At 41.7% G+C, this 22,771-nt stretch overlaps 1 protein-coding gene across 3 annotated transcripts; it reads left to right on the forward strand.

The window, feature by feature from the left end:
* Positions 1–2,236: 2,236 nt before the first annotated feature.
* On the forward strand, positions 2,237–22,430 carry SNAPC3 (small nuclear RNA activating complex polypeptide 3). Of its 3 annotated transcripts, none has more exons than XM_027635067.1 (9): positions 2,237–2,448; positions 8,968–9,045; positions 10,278–10,362; positions 12,340–12,444; positions 12,953–13,102; positions 16,237–16,319; positions 17,533–17,697; positions 18,726–18,833; positions 20,496–22,430. In XM_027635067.1, exons 1-9 carry the CDS (start codon positions 2,237–2,239, stop codon positions 20,641–20,643), a joined length of 1,134 nt encoding a protein of 377 aa, XP_027490868.1. In that variant the 3' UTR covers positions 20,644–22,430. The 3 variants fall into 3 exon arrangements, with proteins under 3 accessions (XP_027490868.1, XP_027490871.1, XP_027490869.1); XM_027635070.1 differs by lacking the exon at positions 2,237–2,448 and adding an exon at positions 2,508–2,636; XM_027635068.1 differs by lacking the exon at positions 2,237–2,448 and adding an exon at positions 3,050–3,068.
* Positions 22,431–22,771: the final 341 nt, after the last annotated feature.

A 22,771-nucleotide genomic window follows, 5' to 3' on the forward strand; every position in this document is an offset into this window, starting at 1 on the left:
AAGAAGATTTTTGAAACAAGTATGTTATTTCCTTTCTATGAACACTAAAAATTCCTGATACCTTTCTGGAAGAGTAGGGTTTAATCCTGCTGCTCTTGGCTGACATTGCTCCTACATGTTTATATCAACAGTGTACTTAGAACAATATAGCCCTGTCACTTCCACCCTCGATGTGGCTACATCAGATAAGTGATAGAGTGTTTTCCAATTTCAGGCAACGTTGCAAGTACACGAAGGGGAAAGGTATGTTCAGAATGTAAACAAATCGTAGGAGATAAAAACAAACATACAAAAAGGCAGGCATGGTCTTGAAAATTGGAATGAGAATTCCTCATGGAACAACTAATAGGTTTCAGGGAGGATACAACAGGAAGTGAGGGCAACAGCCCTTAATCAAGAGCTTCTTCCAGAGCTGAGGAGTGCCAAGATCCACGGAGGTGATGGATGAAGAAAGCAGAGGGTGTAGCTGAAGAAGGGAACAGAGACTGTCAATACTTACAGGAAAAATGAGCTGAAGCTTAGCAGAATTTTCATAATGAGGAATAATAACTGCACTTAAGAGGCAGAGGTGAGGGAGAGCTAATAAAAGAATTCAGCATTGAAATGCAATGCAAGTATAAAAGTGTAAAGTGGGGAAGTTGGAAGGGCTTTAGACCATACTGTTATTGCTAAGACATGCAGAATATGCTTTTATATCATCTGGCTGGGCTATTACATTCTTACCTCTCCCTTTATTATTTTCCTTTGTGAAACTGCAGGCAAATGTCATGACCTTCTTCTCTCTTGGCATCCCATCCTTTCCTTGCAAAGACCCAGTTTCCTTTAATGAAATTTTTCTGGTCTTATCTTCACCCCTGGCTGCAACAACCCACCTGCTAACATGCCTTTTCTTTGAGTTTTATTTTCATATATAGAGAAATAAGAGCTGGGGTTGTTCAGCATGGAGAAGAGGTGGCCTAGGGAGCCTTCATCATAGCCTTCCAGAACGTGAATGGGACTTAAAAAAAGGAAGGAGAAGGAGTTTTCATAGGCAGATAGTGACAGGACAAGAGGCAATGGTTTTAAAATGAAAGAGGGCAAGTTTATATTAGATGTTAAGAAGAAATTCTTTACTATGAGGGTGGTGAGGTGCTGGAGCTGTGGGTGCCCCATCCCTGGAGGTGTTCAAGACTGGTCTGGATAGGGCTTTGAGCAACTTGGTCTAATGGAAGATGTCCCTAACAATGGCAAGAGGAGTTGTAATCAGATGATCTTTAAGGTCTCTTCCAACCCAAATAATTCTGTGAGTCTGTGATTCCATGAATATTTTGGCCTGAAGCAAGTGCGAAGGCTGTGGTTCAACTAGTATGTGCAACAGGTATATCAGGTTAGCTCAATCCAGATTACTTCTGCCTCTTTCTTAACAGGTTGTGCTCATGGTAGCTTCATCACACTGTTCCAATGGACATTCAAGGTGGCTGGCACATGCTTTAATACGAGCAGTGCTAGTAAAGTAAAAGGTTATATATTTCATCAACCTTATTCATCATATTATAAAACACCTTAAACGCTGTAAAAGGAAAGGTTTCCAAGGCATTTTCACTTTGGTAGGAAAAAATGTGATTTCTCAGTAAAGTAGAATGAAAAGAGGTCATAGCAGGGCGGAAGTCAGTCTCTCCTCCCAGGTAGCCAGCAATAAGATGAGAGGTCATAGTATTAAGCTGCACCAGGGAAGGTTTAGGTTGGACATCAGGAAGAATTTCTTCACAGAAGGGGTGATGAGATATTGGAATGGGCTGCCCAGGGAAGTGATGGATTCACCGTCCCCGGAGGTGTTTAAGGAAAGACTGGATGTGGCACTTAGTGCCATGGTCTAGCTGAAGTGGTGGTGTTAGATCACAGGTCTATGATCTGAGGTCTTTTCCAACCTATGTGATTCTGTGATAACGTGTGAAAGTGTTTGTACCCTGTAAAACGACGCACACGGCGCGGTTTTAATGACTTAAGAACTTCTTCCTTCCGTGGCTGTTTTTTTGTTTTGTTTTTTTTTTTTTTTTTTTCCCTAGTGAACGCTGCCGGGCGCTTTTCCGCCTCGCAGCACCGCGTCAGCACCGCAGAGCCACAACACCCTCACCACCCACCCACTCACCGCCCCTGGGGCGGTGCTCGCCCTTATCCCGCCCGGCGGCCCCGCCCGCAGCCTGTGACGCGCGCGGCGGTGGTGGCGCGGCCCGCGGTCCCGGCGGCCATGGCGGCCATGGCGGAGGTGGCGCCCGAGTACGAGTCGGCGGAGCTGTGCACGCGCGCGTTCCGCGTGGGCGCGCTAGGCCGCGGGTGGCGGCGGCAGCTCGGCCCGCCCGACCTCTCACTGGCGACGGCGCAGGAGGAGAAGGAGGAGACGGACGCGGCCGTGGCGGCGGAGCTGGGCTGTGCGGCGGACACGGCGGCCGAGCTGCGCGCCGTCTGCAGGTGGGAAAGTCCCAGCTCTTTCCAGGCGGGGATTTACGGCGCTGGTGCGAGCGGGACGCCTGTGGCGGGAGGTGGTCGGTGCTATCCCTCAAATGCCGCAGCGGTTCCTCAAGAGAGGTGGGAGGTGCACGAGTAAACACGGTTCAGAGCAGCCTTTTCCGGGCCTGTGCCGTGTGTTTAACGCCCAGGTAAATCATAGAATGTTAAGGAGTCAGTGGACCTTACAGACCGTATAAGTACTAACCCCAATGCTATGTGCAGGGGCACCTTCCATCAGACCAGGTTGCTCAGAGCCCCATCCAACCTGTCCTTGAACACTGCCAGAGTTCCGACATCCACAGCCTCCCTGGACAAGCTGTTCCAGTGTCTGACCACTCTCACAGTAAAGAATTTATTCCTAATGTTTAATATAAATTCACCCTCTTTCAATCTGTACCCATTATTCCTTGTCCTGTCACTACAATTCCTGACAAAGGGTCTTTTGCTGACGTCTCTGTGGACCAGATGTGCAGAGAAGAAGGAAAACAGTTTTTTTGGAGGATAGTGCTCAACTGGTGGAAGTTTTATGTTACAGTGTTGAATTTGTGACCAAACAGTTCAGCGCTTAAGAAGTTACATAGGTAAATACTTAGCAGCCTAGTACTGTATGGGTAAAACTTAAGGTATCTGAACATCTACGTGGTTTTAGGAAGCCCCAGTTGCGAAATGAAGCATATACCTTATATGAAGAAATAAGTTCATATTAACATGGAATCGTAAAATCACAGAATGGCTTGGGTTGGAAGGGACGTTAAAGGTCATGTCATTCCAACTTCCCTGCCATGGGCAGGGGTGCCTACCACTAGAACAGGTTACTCAGAGCTCTATTTAGCGTGTCCTTGAACACTTCCAGGGATGGGGCATCCACATCATCTCTGGGCAACCTGCTCCAGCGCCTCACCACCCTCATAGTAAAGAATTTCTTCCTAATATCTGATCTAAACCTACTCTTTCAGTTTGAATCCCTTGGAAACATCATTTAGATGAGTTCAGATAGCTGGCAGCATACCTGTTCTCTGGATCCTTAGTTCCCACTGACCTGTTTTATTCAGGGCTGGTGGTGAAGTCAAGAGCTATGCAGGTGCTTTATGTGGATTGAAGCAGCAGCGTGTAACATGCTATAGCTGGAAGGCTTTCAGGTCACATGGATAGTGAGACTCGTCTCTCACCTGTAGAAAAGGCCTGATTTCAGGAAGCAGTTCCTGTAGAAAGCATCACATGTTGCGATTTATCTGCAGCCGATCATGCCAGAGTTCTGTTCCTATCTGTACAGCTTTGTGCTTCGGCTGTCAGAGTTCTGGTGACTAGCATAATTTTTTACCATTTAGGCTTAGTAGAAGGAGAGGCTGATATTAGTTTTAAAGGAACGTATTCTGCTGTGCAGGAACTTTGGGAATTGTTCTCTAAGCTCTCCCAGTGTAAATGGGATAGTCTCTTGATTGCTCCGGTGCTGCAGCTTATTCTCTGCAGTGATCCTGTCTGTTGATGTTCTCATTTGAATTCCAAGCTGGTCTTCCATGCTTTCTCTATTTTTCCCTGCATTCGTTTTGCTTTTTTCTTCCGTTCTGCTTTCTTCAATTTACAACTGCTCCATTTCACCTGCTGTCTGCATTTGCTGGTGTTACAGAGCAGTGCTGTCTGCTTGGTGCTGTATGTACAGAGAAGAGTGGCCATTTGGGAAAAAGGACTGGCAGTCTGTGAGGTGGAGAGAACTGATATTCTGACAGCTGTTTGTTGACTTTGCAGGAGAATGAAGATAAACCTGCACGTCCTGGTGTGACCTTTCCCCTGCACAGGCTGGAAATCCCAATCCCTAATCTTCATGTACTTTTGCTTTTAAATTAAATAGCCCTAGCCTCTTGAGTCTCTCCTTAGCATTGGCCAAGCTCAAATCACTACCTCTGATCCCTTTCACTCGCTTGCTCTGAGCTGCTTGTATTCCTCCCCTGAGGAGAGTTGAGAACACTGGGCTACACCAAGATCTATTCTATGATATCCTGGAATCACATTATTGGCATAAATATAACTTTATAGGTGCTGAAATGAACACATGCTGGATATAAACGCAGATTTTTCTGACTGTGAATTATTTCTAAGGGAACTTCTGACAAATTAAGGAGGTTTTGTCTGGGTAGAAGAGAGAGAAGATGTGGATACTCCTATATCTATTTTTAAAAGTGTTAGATTAAGAGAATCTTTCATGGACTCAGAATGAAGTTTTTCAATATCCATAGTTAAATATTATTTAGAATATAGTGACATAGTGTACACTTAAGTATTCTGACAATTCAGAGTCTTCTGGTGAGGAGCAATGGTGTAATGTTTAAATGCTGTTTAACTCTTTGGGCATCTCAGTGTGTTGTGGTTGTTGTTGGTTTTTTTTAGTTTATTTATTTTATTTTCTTCTATTTTTTCCTGTAATACATTCCTGCAAATGGAATGCAGGAAGAAATTTCCTTCTTCACTCATTTGCATTTGACTCAGTAAGAATACCTTCCGTATTGCTCAGGTTGTATGCAAATAATCATTATGAAGATTGGTTGCATTTTCACCAGATTTTGGTGAAAATGGTGTCCTTAGCTAGGAAATTCCATCAGTAATTCTCTTAAATAACCAAAGTGTCAGGAGAGTAAAGTTCTAGGTTTTGTTCAAATGTCTCAGTGGTCTGTGAGTGAAGTTTGCCTTGGGATTCATTACTGGTATTTGACTGAAGCCCTCAAATGTTGGAGATGCTGAGTTATGTTACTCTGTTTTGTCTTCTGTGTGATTTGTTATGTGCATGTATGGGGCAGGCTAAGCCTCAAATCAGTGTGGATTTTAGGTGAGGTGAGGCTTGCAGGTACCTTATTTCCCTTCAGTCCCAATGGACCTTCTTGTTTTATTAGAAAGGGTAGTTGTAAATATCTCTAGGGATGTGTTATAAAGCTGCATTAAGCTAGCATTAACCTCTTAACGTATTAGTATTTAATATCTTGTGGTATTAGTGTCTCAAAGGTGACGAAAGTACTCCCTTTAAAATATGTGCAATATAAAGAGTAATATAAACACTGTATCTTCTTATTATAGAAGTACCAGGCCAAATACTAAAATACCTTTGAATTTCTAAAACTGAGAAAACTCATTGTGCTGCTAGAATATTCTGAGAAAACTAAAGTCACAGTGATTAAAGGCTTCATTGGTAGTCTGTTTCCTTGTCCACATTTCCACAGAGTTGCTTCTGGGCTTTTTATTTCTAGCCACCTTAAAATATCTTTCAAGGAGACATAAATTCATGTAACACTTTGCACGGTTTTTTCAAGTGAGATCTTCAGTGATTGTTCCTCATCACTGTACTGCACTTCACCTTGAGTTCCATTAAACAGTTTGGCAAATGCTTCCACCTCTGTGGTAGTGGAGTGCTCTGAGTGTATTTGTCTTGCATAGAGAATAGTTTCTGTAGGGACACTGTACTGTGCCTTGCTTGTGGCAGTCAGGAGTGAGGTGTGACCAGTGCAAACCTTGTGTTGCGTGCACTTTTGTCTCAGGTATATGGCACTGATTACTTAGCCTGAATTTCTGGAGGGTTCAGCATATAATTTCCATTTGTAAAGCCTGGTTTCCTCAGGACTGTGGACCAAATATTGGTTACGTGGTTCCATTGGCAGCAGTGGAGTTACTCAGGAGGAGCTCCAGTGTGGCCTGTGTGTAAGGCCATACTGTAGCATAGCCTTTCAAGGCTTCAATGCACATGATTACAATTCATATGTAATGAATTATTAGACTGAACTTTAATAATGGCTTTTCCTTTAGAAATTGAGGGTTTCTGACTTTTCAGGAGTGAGAAATCGTAGTATCAGGGCTTGGAAGGGTCCACAGAACTTGTCAGAGGTTCAGTGGCAGTTCCTCTTTGCACTAGCTACCTTTCTGTCCCTACAAGGATAGAGAAGAAGCAGCTTACATGCCAACTACTTTACACAGTGTCTGTTGTAATTCCCTGCTTTCTGGGGAATGTTAGTTACTTTCCTGAGGCAGCCAATTAGTGAGCATGGTGTGGATGCCACAGCCAGAAATCCCTGCCCTCAGGCAGTGGAAGGAAGGAAAGCACAAATACTGATGGTGAGTTCTGACATTGTATGCGCAGAAGGGAAATGGGAAACTGTCACCTTTGTTGCAAGTGAAACTTCACAATGATAGGTAACAGACATTTTCAATGCAAGTAACATATGTGATGTTTAAAGAACTGAATACATAGCCATTTCTTCAAAATGTTAGGTCTTCAAGTGACAAGGGCTCTTTGGTGAATGGGATCACTGATCCACGTGCAGGAAGACTTAAATAATCTAGACATGCTGTCAATTCTACAGAAAGGGTGAGTTGTGAGTCGCTTTGTGCGTTGAGGGGTGTGCTTTCCTTCATTAGATGAGCTGTTCATAACGTGACTCTGTGCTGCATGGAGAAGAGCGCCATTTGAAAGGCTGGTGCTTGAACTGTGTTCTCCAAAGTGCTGTTCTCCTTCTTTATGTTAGTTAACTTACTGTTTCTCAGCTGTGGTACATTCTGCACTTGATACACGACTCAGTTGTCTCTGCCTCCACTTCCTCAAGTGAGAATGTAAGTTGATTCTGTTTCCAGGAGGTTGTAGCTAATTGCTGCATAGTTCCTTTTAAAATGTGCTTCTGAATGAATCCCCTTTTCTCAGTAACTTAAAAAAATTACTTTCTGTTTCGGATGAAGTCTGTAAAACAGAAAGGTTAAAACTTCGTATACTGTTGGATGGTAAGAGACTAACTAAACAATAATAAATTCAAATTATTGTGAATACAGAGTGACTCTACTGGCTCCTTAGAATGAGGCCATCTACCCACAACTAAAATTTTGTCTGACTTTTACTTATTGTCAGCTGATAACAGTTGATTCCAGACTTTTTCTCAATCATGGCATATTCCTGTGCATTTCGACTCTAAAGGGTTATTCATTACTTCAGTCATAGCACTGTTGACATGGGGAACATTATAAGATTATAATGGAGACAAATATAATGAAATAATAAATTGTATTGAGAATAACTGGTACAGTCCGAACATTTTTCCTGGACTTCACTAGTCATGTATTTGTCCCATAAAGAAATGGGTTTGCACAAGAGTTTGCTGGGATTCAAACTGCAGATCGACTTAGGCAGTGGTATAAGCCCTGCCCTTATATAGTTTGCAAAAGTGGAGAGACAAAAGCAATCAAGTCTGATTCAGAGCAGGTGGAACTTCTCTGTTTTAAATATTTTTTTCTCAGACTATTTTTAAGCTTGAGATAAAATTCTTTTGTGATTAATAGAAAATGCTGCTGGGAAGGACTGCAGAGGGAGGGATTGCATATATGATTCCCCTGAATCTGGTGTGCAACACTGTACAACCTGAAATGGGAACCCATAAATGGAACCCGATGGTGAAGCCACCTTCCGGTTCCTGCTTCTCATACTTCTGCCATTCCACAGACCATGAGAAATCAAAGAGGATAACTCTAGATTTAGGTTGGTTATTAGGAAGAAGTTCTTTACTTTGAGGGTGGTGAGGCACTGGAACAGGTTGCCCAGAAAAGCTGTGGAATGCCCCATCCCTAGAAGTGTTCGAGGCGAGGTTGAATGGGGCCCTGAGCAACCTGGTCTAGTAGAAGGTGGCCCTGCCGTTGGTGTGGGGGTTAGAGCTATATGATCTTTAAGATCTCTTCCAACCCAAACCATTCCATGATTCGGTGATTCTATGAAACTAATACTGTCTTTGAGTCAGACTTACTCTGTATGTTTCTAAAAAGGAAATTGATATTATTAATATGACTCATCTGAAACCTGCATCACTTAATCTGTTTGTGGACCTTTGCAAACACAAGAAAAGTGAGAATGAAAAGAGGCTGAAGATGGAAAAGAGGATACAAGGTAGAGTGGACCTGTCGCTTCGTATTGGCAGAAGTATTGTCTTACTCCTGCTGGAAGAAATGGGGCATAATTAATGCCTTAATAGAGCTACAACAGCTCATGTAAAAATGGTGGCTTGTTTGTACTTGAGCAGGGGTGTTAGCTTTGCCATACTCATTGAGGTTCTTAATTTGTTTTGGTTGAATCTCTTGTGCCATATATCATCAGAACGTCAGAGTAGGTGCACGAGATTTGAAAAAGTGGTATTTTTACTTCATACAAGGTATTGGATGCACATTTTGAACTTGGAGGGCTTGTTAAACCTCTGAAGACAGCTGTGCTCCATTAGACAGAATGCAAAATAGAGATAGGATTTACCCAATCTCTGTGAAAACCAGATATAAAGGCCAGGACTCTTTGTCTTCTGGTTCTTTATCTTAAGAACTATACTGCCCTTTTGCCCTGATTTAGGCTGTAAAAGCTATATCTTGTTTATTCACATTTTGCTCTCTTTTTTCCTTTTAAGGATAGATTAACTGATTTTCATAATGAGGTGAGAAAAAAATGTATATTAGTTATTTTCTTTTTTGTTCTAGCATTGATATGTTAGTGTCTTCTGATAAAGAAGAGGACCCAGATGTTATTTCTGAAGATAGCAGTCTGCTAACTCTTCGGTATGTTGTTATGATACACTCACGCTACCCTTATTTGGTGTGGAGTTGAAAACAAGCACAGAAGTATGGCTGGCTGCTTGTTCTCTTTCCATGCAATGGTGTGTTTTCTGAGAAAGTGTGCAGAAAAACTCTAAGGCCAGAAACACCAGATTGTGATAGGATAATTGGTATGAGCCTTCTGCTCGAATGTTGCCTAGGGATTTTTTATTAAGATATGTAGAATGTTCCATCTTTGGAACATAATGGAAAAGCTTAGGATTTCTGGACCTAAATACTTCTGAAATAACAACTAAGTTTGGAGCATGCAGAGGACTTCTCATTATCATGTGTGTGAGGTTCCTCCAAAGCCTTATGAAAGAAATCTGTAGGTTTTGCCTTTATTAACGCAAAGTCCCATTGAAACAGCCAGAGTGTTAAGTACTGATGCAGTAACCAGATAACCTCTTTATCTGAACCCACTCTGTATAGAATTCATTGATACTTCTAGTGCATTTCAGAGATTAAGCGATATATATTAAGTTTCCATCAGTTAGAGAACTTTGAACTCCTAGTTGGCCAGTTCAGGGATTTGCTGTACTTTACATAGTACTGATGTAAAGAAATATCTTAAGATTGTGATCACTGTTAAGTCTGATTGTTACTGAAAACCATTAGGAAGGTTTAGAGGGTAAGTAGACTTGTCCTGGAAGTTAAGGATTTGTTCATGCAGTGGTTAAATATATGTATTTTAGTAGGTATTCTGTGTATGATACTCTTTCTTCTACAAATGATACTGAAGTTTTTTTAAAGTCTGTGTTATGGGCCTGAGAATATTTGTGTTTTTTTTTTTCCTTGTGTTTTGCTTGAACATGAATCCAAGGTTTTTTGAAGTGTGGAAGGGATAGTTGAAACAGCTTCCTCAAAGGTAGCGAAGTATTCTTTTCTAAGATAGCCTCTTCAAACAACATTTTGCTGTTATTTCTTGTAAATGTAAAACTGCCCACAAACAACCTGTAACTTGCACATAAGGGGAAGGAGAAACACAAGCTGAAGTCCACAAGCTGGCCTGTGCACTATCAGGTTTGATGAGAATCGGGAGACTAGTATTTTAAGTTAGTCTGTCATACTAAGACAGACAGGAATCTTGCTCTTCGAAAGCTGCTCTGTGGTAGCTTGTGTCATTTAAAAATATACCTAGAGATTCTGCATGAAAGTTGTTGAATTAAATTTTGTCTTGTGTTTCTGACCCTCAGAATTAGAAAGAAGGCCTTAGAGAGGAGAGAAGAAACAATTATTGTGGATCGTGCTTGCAGACAAGAAACTCTTGCCTATGAGATGGTAAGTTCCCTGTCACCTTGCAGGCTCTCAAGACAGCCAAAATCCAACTTCTGGTTGCTTTTTTTTTGTCACTATGCAATGTACACTGAAAAGGTTGGTTTGCAGATACAAGTTTGCAGGTAATGATTAAGGTTAAAGACATTTTATAGAAAGATAAGATAGAAAGTCTGCTCCTTAGAGGTGATTAGAATCTAGTTAAGAAGGAATTCTAGCTCATTATCACTGTATGACTACTTTTATTTGGTTAATACCGAAGCCTTTTGTAGAGGATCAAGTGTGCTGGGTATCATGTGAACTTATCATAGAGCTAGATAAAATGCATAGTGTTTTTGCTCCTGGAGACCTGTGTTGGAAACAAAGCTTTAATGTGTTGGTGAGCTAGTTTCTGTAGGGCTGAAAGAGGAAGACAGTGCCAGGATGGTGGCAGTAAATTTCTAATTCTGAGCTTTGTAACGCAAGTTTTTCAGCCATTTTGAACTGTCAAGAAACATGAGTGTAGTAATCAACCCCTCAAAAGGCATATTGGAATTTCTTTAGTTGTGTTTAGTACCTTTTTTTTTATGATTTCCTCACAACCATTGAAGTCATAAACAGGAAAACCTAATTTCATAAATTTTCGTAAATTCATAGAATCATTAAGGTTGGAAAAGTCATCTAAGATCATCAAGCCCAACCATTACCTTAACACTGACAGGTCCGCCACTAAATCATGTCCCTAAGCACCACATCTAAACATTCTTTGAACTTTTCCAGGGACAGCGAAGTGCTGAAGTCCATGACTGGAACAAGCAAGCCATGAATTACTGAAAAAATTAGGGACGGGGTATAGTGAGGAAGGAGCCTCATGTGACTCCTAAACATTTTTTCCCCTTGACGTTTCCTGGTCTGTCATGAGTTATGTTTCAGCTGTTCAGAGACCCAGGCACATTTATGTAAACAGCATGATGCAACAGCTGTGCTGTTCTCTTAGCCTGAGGAATATATGACAAAATATTTCCAACAGAAACCTTCATAAAGGCTTTCAGTGAGTGGTGTCTTACTACTATTTCTGAAGAATGAGCACACGGTTAGTTATTACATCCTTTAAGCAAGCAGTGGTAACTGGTTTGTGTGTTAGAGCTGGTTGGTGTCCTCGTACAGGATGAGAACAGTAAGAAACACAAGTTTGGAATGTCTTGCATGAAGAAGGGAGATGGAAGCATTAGAGCCCAAATATCTCTGAAGTCTCATAGGAGTACATGTTCCTCTTACTAAATTTGAGGAACAGTCCATGCTAGTGGGAAGTGCTTGTGCAGTCAGTATTTTCTCTTGATTTGTTGGAAAAGGAGGAAACTGCCACATAAAAGTGCCCTCTCTCATTCTTACAGCTGGGCTATGTCTTAACACAAAGTAGCATGGAAATGTAGAGATGCTTTTACTTCTTTTCTAAAACATAGTAGTATGGCAAGGGCAGTTCTGGGTTTTGGGTTTGGATTTTGGAGAAATTGTGGCCTCCAGCTATGTCTAGCTTCCCCAGTAAGAGGAAGTGTTACACTAATTTTAATTTTCATGTACTTGTTCCTGTGGCTAGTTTCTAGGTTAGTGTTTCTCATTTTGAGGATTGCAGTCTCCCTTTACATATGAAAGTATTCAAAGAGCATTTTAAAGCATTAAGCAATGGAAGTTGGTAGCAGCTGGGTTCCATGAGGGGAGATTGACAGCAGGCTCTAATTACTTCATGCAGGTCCTCTCCATAGCCAAGGAGTAGCCAGCTACCTTGTAGCAAAGCTGAGAAATGAAGGAACGTGCTTGAAACTGGTAATTAGAGCGGTTTCTCACTTTGCCATCTTGGAGGAAGTGGACTGTTTTCAATTCAGAAGGCTACATAGTCAAAAATGAGTTGGTTAGAACAGCATTTCTCAGACTTTTTTCCAGAAGCTATGATCTTTTTGTGGTTGACAATATAGTATATGTATGTGTATGTATATATTTTTCCAGGAGTCACATGCAATTGGAAAGAGGCCAGACAATCCAACAGATATAGTTGAGGAAGGAGAACTACTTTTAACTCTGAACATCTTCTATCCTGTTATATTTCAGAAGGTTTGTACTAAATTCTCTAGGTTGTCTTTTGATGTCTGTTCCCTACTCAAGTAATATCTTGCTTTCCTAAGTCCACTGAAGATGTGTAGTAAACCCTTCAACTGTGGTAATTTCTTAAGGCTTTTCAGAATCTGGCTTTCATTCTGTTAGTGGTTTACAGAACAAAACTTTTACAGTAATTACTCAGTAGTTAATTTATTTCACAGAAAGCTCAAAATCTGAAACAAAATACATGAAAACTAAAGTAGTCTTTCTGGATTTGTTAAATGAGCTCAGACTTTCTATCTTTCCTGCACTTTGCAGTGGAGAATGTGACTTTTGAGTTTCTGAATATAACTAATAAATGTCAGTCTTAGGGGAAGCTGAGGCTAGGTGCTGTTTAAAATCTCATACAGAGAAGTGATGCACCATACGCTACCGCTAATGAACTTAAGCTGTCAACTGAAGAGCAGTGCTGATGCTGACAAGTAATAATTTATCTGAATCTTGTATGCTGTTTCCTTTGTAGCATAAAGATCACAAACCCTATCAAACAGTCCTGGTACTGGGCAGCCAGAAGCTCACTGAGCTGAGAGACTCGATTTCTTGTGTCAGTGACCTCCAGATAGGTGGTGAGTTCAGTAGTCAGCCAGACCAAGCGCCAGAACACATCAGCAAGGTAAAACTTTCTATGTGGAAACCTCTACCTGTAAAGGAGTTTTGAAAACATACAGGAGAGAGGGAGATAGAGTTTTGTTTTGTTGTTTTTTCTTCAGCACTACATTCACCTGCATTGCCTCTTGGTTGCACTGCAAGTAAATAGAATCATAGAATCACAGGATTAGCCGGGTTGGAAAGGACCTCTGAGATCATCAAGTCCAACCCTTGATCCAACACTGCCATGGTTACTAGACCATGGCACTAAGTGCCATGTCCAGTCTCATCTTAAAAACCTCCAGGGGTGGTGAATCCACCACTTCCCTGGGCAGCCCATTCCAATGCCTGATTACCCCCTCTGTAAAGAATTTTCTCCTAATATCTAACCTGAACCTCCCCTGGCACAGCTTAAGACCATGCCCTCTTGTCCTACTGCTGGTTGCCTGGGAAAAGAGGCCAATGCCCACCTGGCTACAACCTCCTTTCAGGGAGTTGTAGAGAGCGATGAGGTCTCTCCCCTGAGCCTCCTCTTCTCCAGGCTGAACAACCCCAGCTCCCTCAGCCTCTCCTCACAGGACTTGTGCTCCAGTCCCTTCACCAGCTTTGTTACCCTTCTCTGGACCTGCTCCAGCATCTCAATATCCTTCCTGAACTGAAGGGCCCAGAACTGGACACAGCACTCGAGGTGTGGCCTCACCAGCACTGAGTACAGGAGAAGAATCACTTCCCTGGTCCTGTTGGCCACACTGTTCCTGATCCAGGCCAGGATGCCATTGGCCTTCTTGGCCACCTGGGCACACTGCTGGCTCATGTTCAGCTTCCTCTCAATCCAAACTCCCAGGTCCCTCTCTGTCTGGCTCCTCACCAGCCACTCTGTGCCCAGCCTGTAGCGCTGCATGGGGTTGTTGTGGCCAAAGTGCAGGACCCAGCACTAGGCCTTGTTGAACCTCATCCTATTGGAATCAGCCCAACTCTCCAGTCTGTCCAGGTCCCTCTGCAGAGCTCTCCTGCCTTCCAGCTGATTGATGCTTCCCCCCAACTTGGTGTCATCTGCAAACTTGCTAATGGTGGACACAGTCCTCTCATCTAAATCATCAGTGAAGATATTAAACAGGACTGGGCCCAACACTGATCCCTGGGGGACACCACTAGTCACCAGCTGGATGCAGCCCCGTTCACCAGCACTCTCTGGGCCCGGCCCTCCAGCCAGTTCCTAAGCCAGCACAGAGTGCCCCTGTCCAAGCCATGGGCTGCCAGCTTTTCCAGGAGTGTGCTATGGGAGATGGTGTCAAAGGCTTTGCTGAAGTCCAGATAGACCACATCCACAGCCTTCCCCTTATCCACCAGGCGTGTCACCTGATCATAAAAGAAGATCAGGTTGGTCAGACAGGACCTGCTCCTCCTAAGCCTGTGCTGGCTGGGTCTGATCCCTTGTCCATCCTGTAGCATTACCAAGATGACTTGTTTTGTGCAATGTCAAGAAAAACATCGTTATTTGATATCTTTTCACCTTGCCAATCTTACATTTTCAGCTCTTTCCTCCCCACAATCAGACATTGGAAGAGGCTGCTTAGGGAAGTGGTGGAGTCACTACCCCTGGAAGCATTCAAAAAATGTGTGGATATGGCACTTGGGGACATAGTTTAGTGCTGAACATGTGCATGAGCATAGGCTGGGTTAATGATTGGACTTATGATCTTAGAGGTCATTTACAACCTTTATTCTATGTCCAACCAATTCCTAGGAAACAGGGTCTCACCATGCATAGTGGTTGCTTTGGAAGACAAATTCTTTTACCATGAATGGCCCTGCCTCTTTCCCTCCGGTTCTCTGCTGATCACAGCATCATGTAACATGGGATAGCCTTTGGGTCAGTTTGGATCAGCTCTCCCAAATATATTCCCTCTCAGCCTCTTGCACAGCTCCAGCCCACTGGCCTTGGGAGGCCTGGAGAGACAGCCTTGAAGCTGTGCAAGCACTGCTCAGCAGTGTATTATCAACTCTACCTAGCCAAAAATGCAGAGCACGCATTACATGGACTGCTGTGAGGGAAGCTGACTCCATCCCAGCCAGACCCAGTGCACCTGATTAGGACACAAAGTACTTTTTGCTGAAATGACAGAGAATTATTGCAGTTCTGTGCTCTGCATGCACACACACAAACACACGCACAACCATGACATGGGAGCACTCCCTGGTCACATCTATATAAACAAGACAGACATGCAAGTTTGGAATGTCCAGTCACTTCTAGGGTCTCAGAAGAAAATCTAGCACCCTTGAAAATTCTTCCTTAATTATGTAGCTTGTCACATGCAGACAGTCCATTTGTACCATTCTCCTCTGTCAAAAGTAATTAGCAGTTCACGGCACTTGTACCAGCAGTGCAAGAGTCACCAGATTCCAAATCAACTCCAGAAGCTGAGCTAACCATTAATCTACTGTCACCATGTTCTCCACTAAACCATATCCCCAAGTGCCACATGCACACACCTTTTCAACATTCCCAGGGATGGCGATTCCACCACTTCCTGAGCAGCTTATTCCAATGCCTGACCATTGTCTGCTGGTGGGAAATAGAGAATAAATCTCCTTTTTTTGCTTTTCTTCTGTATGCAACCTTTGCTTTTTCTCATTAAACTGCCTTTATCTCAACCCACAAGCTTGCCTGTTTTATTTTCTTTCTCCAGTCCTGTTGGGGAAGAGGAGTGAGAAAGCAACTGGGTAGCCAGCCAAGGTCAACATCTTGCTAATTTTTAAAAAAATATTATTAATCTTTTCTAAAATCAGTGCCATGCAATTACCTAATTTGTGCAGTGATGCTTATGTTCTTGTTTTATGTTTTTTGTAGAAATCCGTAACTGCTGTGATGGGGAGAGAAATCAGAGAAAAGCAGTAAAGTAACCTGTGGCTGGAGAACAGTATCAGCAGAGTAGCTGCATAGATGGCAATCATATAAATCTAGTTGTCACATCAGCATTTAAAGTCAGTCCAAAACTTTTATTAGAAACCTGTAGAATGAGGTTTCTTAATATAATTTAGATACTTAAAATACTTGGATTTTTGACATGTTCTTGTTTAAGTTGTTTAATCTCTCATATCACTAATGTTATGAGACACTAGCGTTATATATAAACAGTTCTCTCTTTCTCTCAGGATCTCTACAAATCTGCTTTCTTCTATTTTGAAGGCATCTTCTATAATGATAGAAGATACCCAGAGTGCAGAGATCTGAGCAGGTAGGTACAGTATTTGTAGACGTTGACTAAGAAAAACCTTAAGGGAAAGAAAATTTATTTAGTTCCTGTGTTTTAAATACTGGAATATTTAGAGTATAGAGCGGGAACGGACTTTTCATAACTGTCTTTTCAGGTTGAATTGATTTTTACATGGATGTTTAACTTTACTTGCTCTACTTATTCCTTCCATTCACTTCCTTTTTGAAGAGTACAAATCCATTTTTTTACTGCATATCCTGTTGGGATGGGATTGCTGTGGAAGGTGGCAGATACCAGTTTGTACTGGCTTTTTAAGTGCCCTCCCTAGTTATGATGACCATCAAAAGACTGTGAGGTAGAAGATGGGTCAGAGAGACAACAGGCTTAGCTGTGTGAAAGTTGCTTGTTCTGCTCAGTCTTGAAAATATGCTGAATGCCTTCACAATAAAGTCAACACTGGGACTGTGTGACTGTTCAGAAAAGAAATCTGAGATTTTAAGGAAGTGTGGACTTGCTTACGCTTCTGAGATTTAGGAGATCAAGATGTTTAAAATGGCTGGTATGGAAGAGCTGAGTTTGGACCCTATTGTTTTGCCAGACTTGTTGTGTGACTTCAGAGAAATTAGTTATTTTACTTCTCTTTCTGTCTATGAGCAACAATGATCTTTGCAGAAAGGCTTGTGATAACAAACACAGCTTGTAGAAGTGAAGTGCCTTGTATGTAGGAGTGTACTGAAAAGCCAAAAATTAATTAAGAGTGGCCAATGCCCTTCCAGTGCTAAATTTTGAAAATGTAACTGTGCAGTTGTCAGCTTTATGTTCCTCCTTGACAAAAACAAACCAAAAGGTTTTTTAAAACTTTAAAACAAAGTTATTGACCAAACGAACCAAATAAATTGCTAGTAAGTGGAATTATTGGACTGCTTGAGAAGTGTTGTGCTGCAAACAGTCTGGCCTGAATGGGTGCCATCAGGAACATACGCTGACTAGAACTCCTCAGGAAACTCTCTGGTGGGGATTTAAAGGCAGATGTTCCACAAGAGCAGTGCACAGTGCTTGTGGGGTTGTGGTATTGCTGTGAAATCACCTTCAATTATTACAAAATTTTGTCAGTTGTTTTGATTTATGTCATTTAACTGGTCTCAGTGAAGAGTCTTGATTGTCCCTCAAGGAATCTTTTTCTGTGCATTCACAGTTCATAGCATTCCTGTGCTGATTGCCTTTCTGTTTTCAGAACAATTATAGAGTGGTCAGAATCTCATGACAGAGGCTATGGAAATCTTCAGTCTGTTAAAATGGAGGACTACGTATTTAATGATGTGTCCCTTAAAATTGGCTTTCCATACCTTTTCTGCCACCAAGGGAACTGTGAGCACATCATTATAATCACAGATATAAGGTAAGTTACTGTTCTTTGGGAGTCCTTATGCAAGTGAAAGCAAGCTTTCTGTGGACAAACTTCAGACATGAAATGCCAAATGTTTGTTAGACCAACTTATTAACTTTAAGATTATTCTGCTGCCTTCTTCAGGGCTTATTAAAATTTTTATTCCGTATACATGTGAGTATCTCTGAAATAGAGTAATCTTCCTTGCTTTTTGTTTTCATCTGCATAAAAAGACTGCTTCCTAATTAGCATGGTATGACTGCTATATGACAGGAATGGCACTCACAGGGGAAAGCTCTTTTTATGCAGAGCCAGAGTGTCACAGATATACATACTGACTCTGGAATGGCAGGGAGCGGAATGGTGTAGGCTCTGGCTGGACTCAAATGGACTAGTTAGTGTGATCTTAAAGGTAAGGGACAGGAACTGAAAAGGGAACAGAGGAGTTGAAATAGTGGGCTGAAGTGGATAGGCAGGAAGGAGAAGGAGGTGGTAGTAATGACTGTGAGGTGGCACCACATCAACAGTAGAACAATGGTGTATACTCTGCTCAGTGCATTACAGGTAGAGAGCACTCCTTAGATTGTCTGTAGTGGGTGACAGGTCATTTTCAGTTCCCGGGAGCCTGATGTACCAAAGCATTGATAATATATGGTGCCTCCCAAGAGGAATACAACCCAAAGACTGGTATAGGTGTTGCAAGTAGATGATCTCAGGATTATGAACCTCTAGAGATTCACCTGGTAATAGTCTGTTAGCCTGTGTAGGAGATAAAAGCTTTGAAAAGACCATATACAGGAGATGATCTGAAGACTTCTGAGTTACCATGCAAACTGAGTTTACTTGTGACCATAAAATCCACAGATGGTGCAACTAGCAGTCTATCTCCAGATTTTCTTCTGTGTCAAGGAATGTTAAGCAGAAATCTAGTCAGAGTTTACACAAGAATTTAAGTCATATCATATTCAATGTCTGTGCTTATCATCAGATAAATTGCAGTGTGGCAGAGTCTTTATTGTATATTATGTATTTCCCTCAAGGCTCATTCATCATGATGACTGTCTGGACAGGAACCTATATCCCTTGCTAATCAAGAAACACTGGCTATGTACCAGAAAATGCTTTGTGTGCAAAATGTACACAGCAAGGTATGCTACATTCTCGATTCTATTATCTTCTTAAATAAGTCTCTCTAGGTGCTGATAAATTAGAAATCAAAGCTCTGTATGTATTTCATAATAATGATAATAATAATCTTCACTCTTTGAGCAGTTGTTCTCTCTCTAACCAGGAAAAGGCCTCCTGCAGGTAGTGTTCATTTGGAGTTGATGATTCAAGAGGTTCAAAAGAACTAAAATGATGAAGAGGCTAATTATTTGGCTCACATTGTGTTGCATATGTAGAGCTCGGCTCTCAATCAGTTACTTTTGAAAATAATGCTGCATCTTCCCCCTTTGCAAGACATGTGTTGCAAATTCATTTACCAGAAGTCATACAGAGCTTTTGTTTAATCTAGCATCTAAGCAAGAATAGATCTGTCTAATATAGTAAGATCTAGAGATTTTTAAAAGGCATGCAGCTTTTTCCACAGGAAACTCCTAACCTCTACCTGAAAACTGTGTGCTCTGTAAGTACTTGAAGGAACTTCCTGTGATGCAGATTTTCTGCAGTTAAGAGAGGAGAATGTGAATATGGTGCTCTTTATGCTCTTTAATTTAGATATGAAAAAGACTTTCAATAGACAGTGGAAATTCCTCTAAAGGAGTTTTATAGACTAGGCTAGGCTCCCTGATTTTATAGATCTGAAAGATTTATTTGCAAAATCACCTTTTGCCCTTTTTTCCCCCCAAGGTAGCTTATGCTCTCAGCCTTAGTTTGACACAGCAGCTGCATCTTTGCCATCTTGCTCGTTTGGCCTTAGACTTCCCTGGAATCAGGCAAAGAGCCAATTCCCTTTGTGGTGGGAGCCTATCCTAGTGTTCCTGGCAGAGCCCCTAGGATGCCTTTACAAGTGGCTGTAATCTGGGTGGCATTTGGCCATAGGGGGTGGTGGAGCCAAAGGTCAATATGGTGGAAAGATGGGGTGGGGAGGGCATTATCAGAGGTGGTGTAAATTCATGAAATTAAAACCAGAATTATGCACTAAGCATAAGTGAGGACATGATAAACCATGGACAGCAGAGCTGCTTTGGCTGGCTGTCCTGTGTGTTCTGATCTTTACAGATAGTATCTGTAATCACTACAGCTGTTATGACCTTTAGAGTCAGAGCATAAATTAGTTGCTCAGTGACATGGCAGGCCCTCCTTTTACATGTTAACTTATGGTGTTCATGGTAACTTCAGTGCTTGTGGAGTGTGCAGCAGTCCTCTCCTTCTTTCTTGTCTACATCATCCAGGTCCTACTTTTAGACTCATAAATGGATTTGGATACTTCTCAAAGTAGTTTAGGTCAGTCACGTCTGCTCTGTATCACAGTTTCTTACATTAATGGAAAACAGGGTGACTTAAATGGCCACAGGGTGGACAGAAGATTCCTTTTAATTTTTTATTCTGAGTCACTTTACCAGCTGTGCAGGTTTGGGGAATTCCTCAGAAGTGCTGCTGTAGCAGCTGGGATTGACAGTGAATGGGTGTGGACTTTGGAAATAAGCTGTATGCCTGGGGTGGGAAATATGCAATATTGGTAGTACCTGCTCTGTATAATATTACTGATGTTTGGTGCTGCCATCCCCAACTGTGAGTAAAATGTTGAGATGTTTGTCACAAATGTGTTGGACTCATGAAAAACACTTGTGTTTTGTAACCTGCAGGTGGGTAACCAACAGAGACAGTCTGGCACCAGAGGATCCTTGTTTCTTCTGTGATGTTTGTTTTCGGATGCTCCATTATGATGCAGAAGGCAATAAACTGGGGGAGTTTCTTGCATATCCTTATGTTGATCCTGGGATTTTCAACTGAAACTGCCATGTGCCAGAGTGAATTCAGTGAAACTACATTGTTGAATCTGTTGCTCTGGCTGTTAAAACCACTGGAGAGCTTGAGTTTTGAGCATACTGCTGGGTTTTGGGTCAGGTTTGTAACCCTTTGCCCTGAGGTGGAAGGAGCCCTTTGCACTTGAAGTCTTTCTGTTATACTTTCTAAGTATGATTGTAAAAGCTAAGTTAGCATGGAAAAATATAATACACTTTTACAACATTACAGCTGTTTGGAGACTATGGACTAAAAATACAGATGTTTAAGAAGAGAACGCCTGGCAAAAGAGCCATGATTTTGAGAAGTACTGTGCATCCAAGGATCTGTAAACCTCCCAGGATGAGAACATGGACATCTTACCTTGAAAACTCATCATCTATGAATAGGGGTGCAGGGCACTGAATTTGTAGGGAGGAGAATGCTTTCTGAGAAAGAAAACAGCTCAGAATTATGGTTAAATTCTTGGATCTTGCCTGCAAATGGGGGTGCTTGCAATCTGTAAGCCAGTGCTGTCCGTGGTTTGTGACTCTGAGGACTCATTCTGTGAAGAGTAAACTACATTTCACTGATTAATGAACTGTAGCCTGCCTTTCAAATAATTTTGTTAACTGTTTATAGTGCACAGTGTTCATTTTTTTAAGTATTCTGTTACTGTAAGTAATGATGTTTTTTATTAAAATGTGACCAATTTGTACTTCCTGTAGTCTGATGTTAAGCTGAAGCTCTGTCAAGACAGAATGTACTTTTTTTTAAAGTCTTCTGGAATTAAGAGGATTATTACTGGAGTTCTTTGCAGTTTAGGAATATTTGTAGTGCTAACTGCTTTTCTTTTGAAAACCTCAGCTAATTCTCATTAGTGTAAAGACAGCCTACTCTGACAATCTGCGTAGAGCAAAGTGACAAACTGAATTCTGTTCAGGTCCTGTAGCTGCATATTCTTCCAGAGCTTACTTGATTATCTTAGATGTCCTGAAACAAAGGTATCTTGAGCATTTGCAGGACTCCAGTGATCACTCATATATACCTGTCTACTTTCTGGTGGTGTATTAGGTCATGCATATAAATCTGTGCTTTTTTTAGAAACAAAAGAAAAAGGGTTAGTGGTTTTTTTTTTTTTTCTGCTTGTAAGCTAGCGAGCTGTTGTATTTTAGTAAATCAAGCACTGATAACAGCAGATGGTGATAGTTCTTTTATCCTACAGGAATCTGCAAAAAACGGAGTGCCTTGCCCACCACAACTGTTGCAAGTCCAGCTGCTGGGGCTAGACTGCTTTGTGGTGCTGATGTTTAAAAAGCCCCCGCAACACTGCTCTGGTTGCAACTGCAGCTGCAGTATTTGCCTCATAAGCTGCTACTCTTCATCTTTCCCCCACCTCCTCCTCTTTCAGCTGTCTCCCAGAAATATATGGACTTTCAGTATTGGATCTCGGATCATAAAGACAGCTGGCATAATTTCTAAATATATTGTTTGCTTGTTTGATGGCTTCTTATGCTGAGTTCAGCATAAGTTCTATGCAGTCAGGTTTTTGTCTGGGGGTTTCTTCCTTCAGCTGTAGGCAAAAGGGAGTGGCCAAAGTGTGAGTTTATTCTTTCATTAAAATAATTTGCCTCAGTATGCTCTCTCACCCAACCCACTTACCTTCTTTCTATTAAAAAAGTTGCTGTCAAATATATTTCAAAATTGGTGTCCCTGCAATTTAAGAAATTTTAGAGGGCCAGTGCCATACTTCCTGACAGGCAGAGAGAAGCTGGCCACACTCTGGGTGTGGGAGTTAGGAGCATTCAGTGCTTAACTACAAAACAGAGAACTCTTATTAGAAACTTGCTGTTTGTGTGACCTGGTCCTACTTCATATTTAGTGATTTAATTTAAATAACAAAGGAAACAAAAAGGTTACATGAAGTCATAGTTTTTAAAGATACTTCCCAGAAGCTGTCACAGGACAACTGGGTCTGGTCTTGATTTGACATGTCTTTCTGAATTAGTCCTCTGAGTGAAATCAGCATAGCACTCAGTGTCTGTAACTAAATTTTTATGACACCAGCTGGGTATTTGTGTTTTAGCAACTTGTTAAATGCTGTGAGTTTTTTGGTGATCAGAACTTCAAAGCAGCT

The sequence above is a fragment of the Corapipo altera genome, unplaced genomic scaffold (genome assembly GCF_003945725.1).
Source record: "Corapipo altera isolate COAL_440 unplaced genomic scaffold, ASM394572v1 61411, whole genome shotgun sequence".
In the NCBI taxonomy this organism is placed as follows: domain Eukaryota; kingdom Metazoa; phylum Chordata; class Aves; order Passeriformes; family Pipridae; genus Corapipo; species Corapipo altera.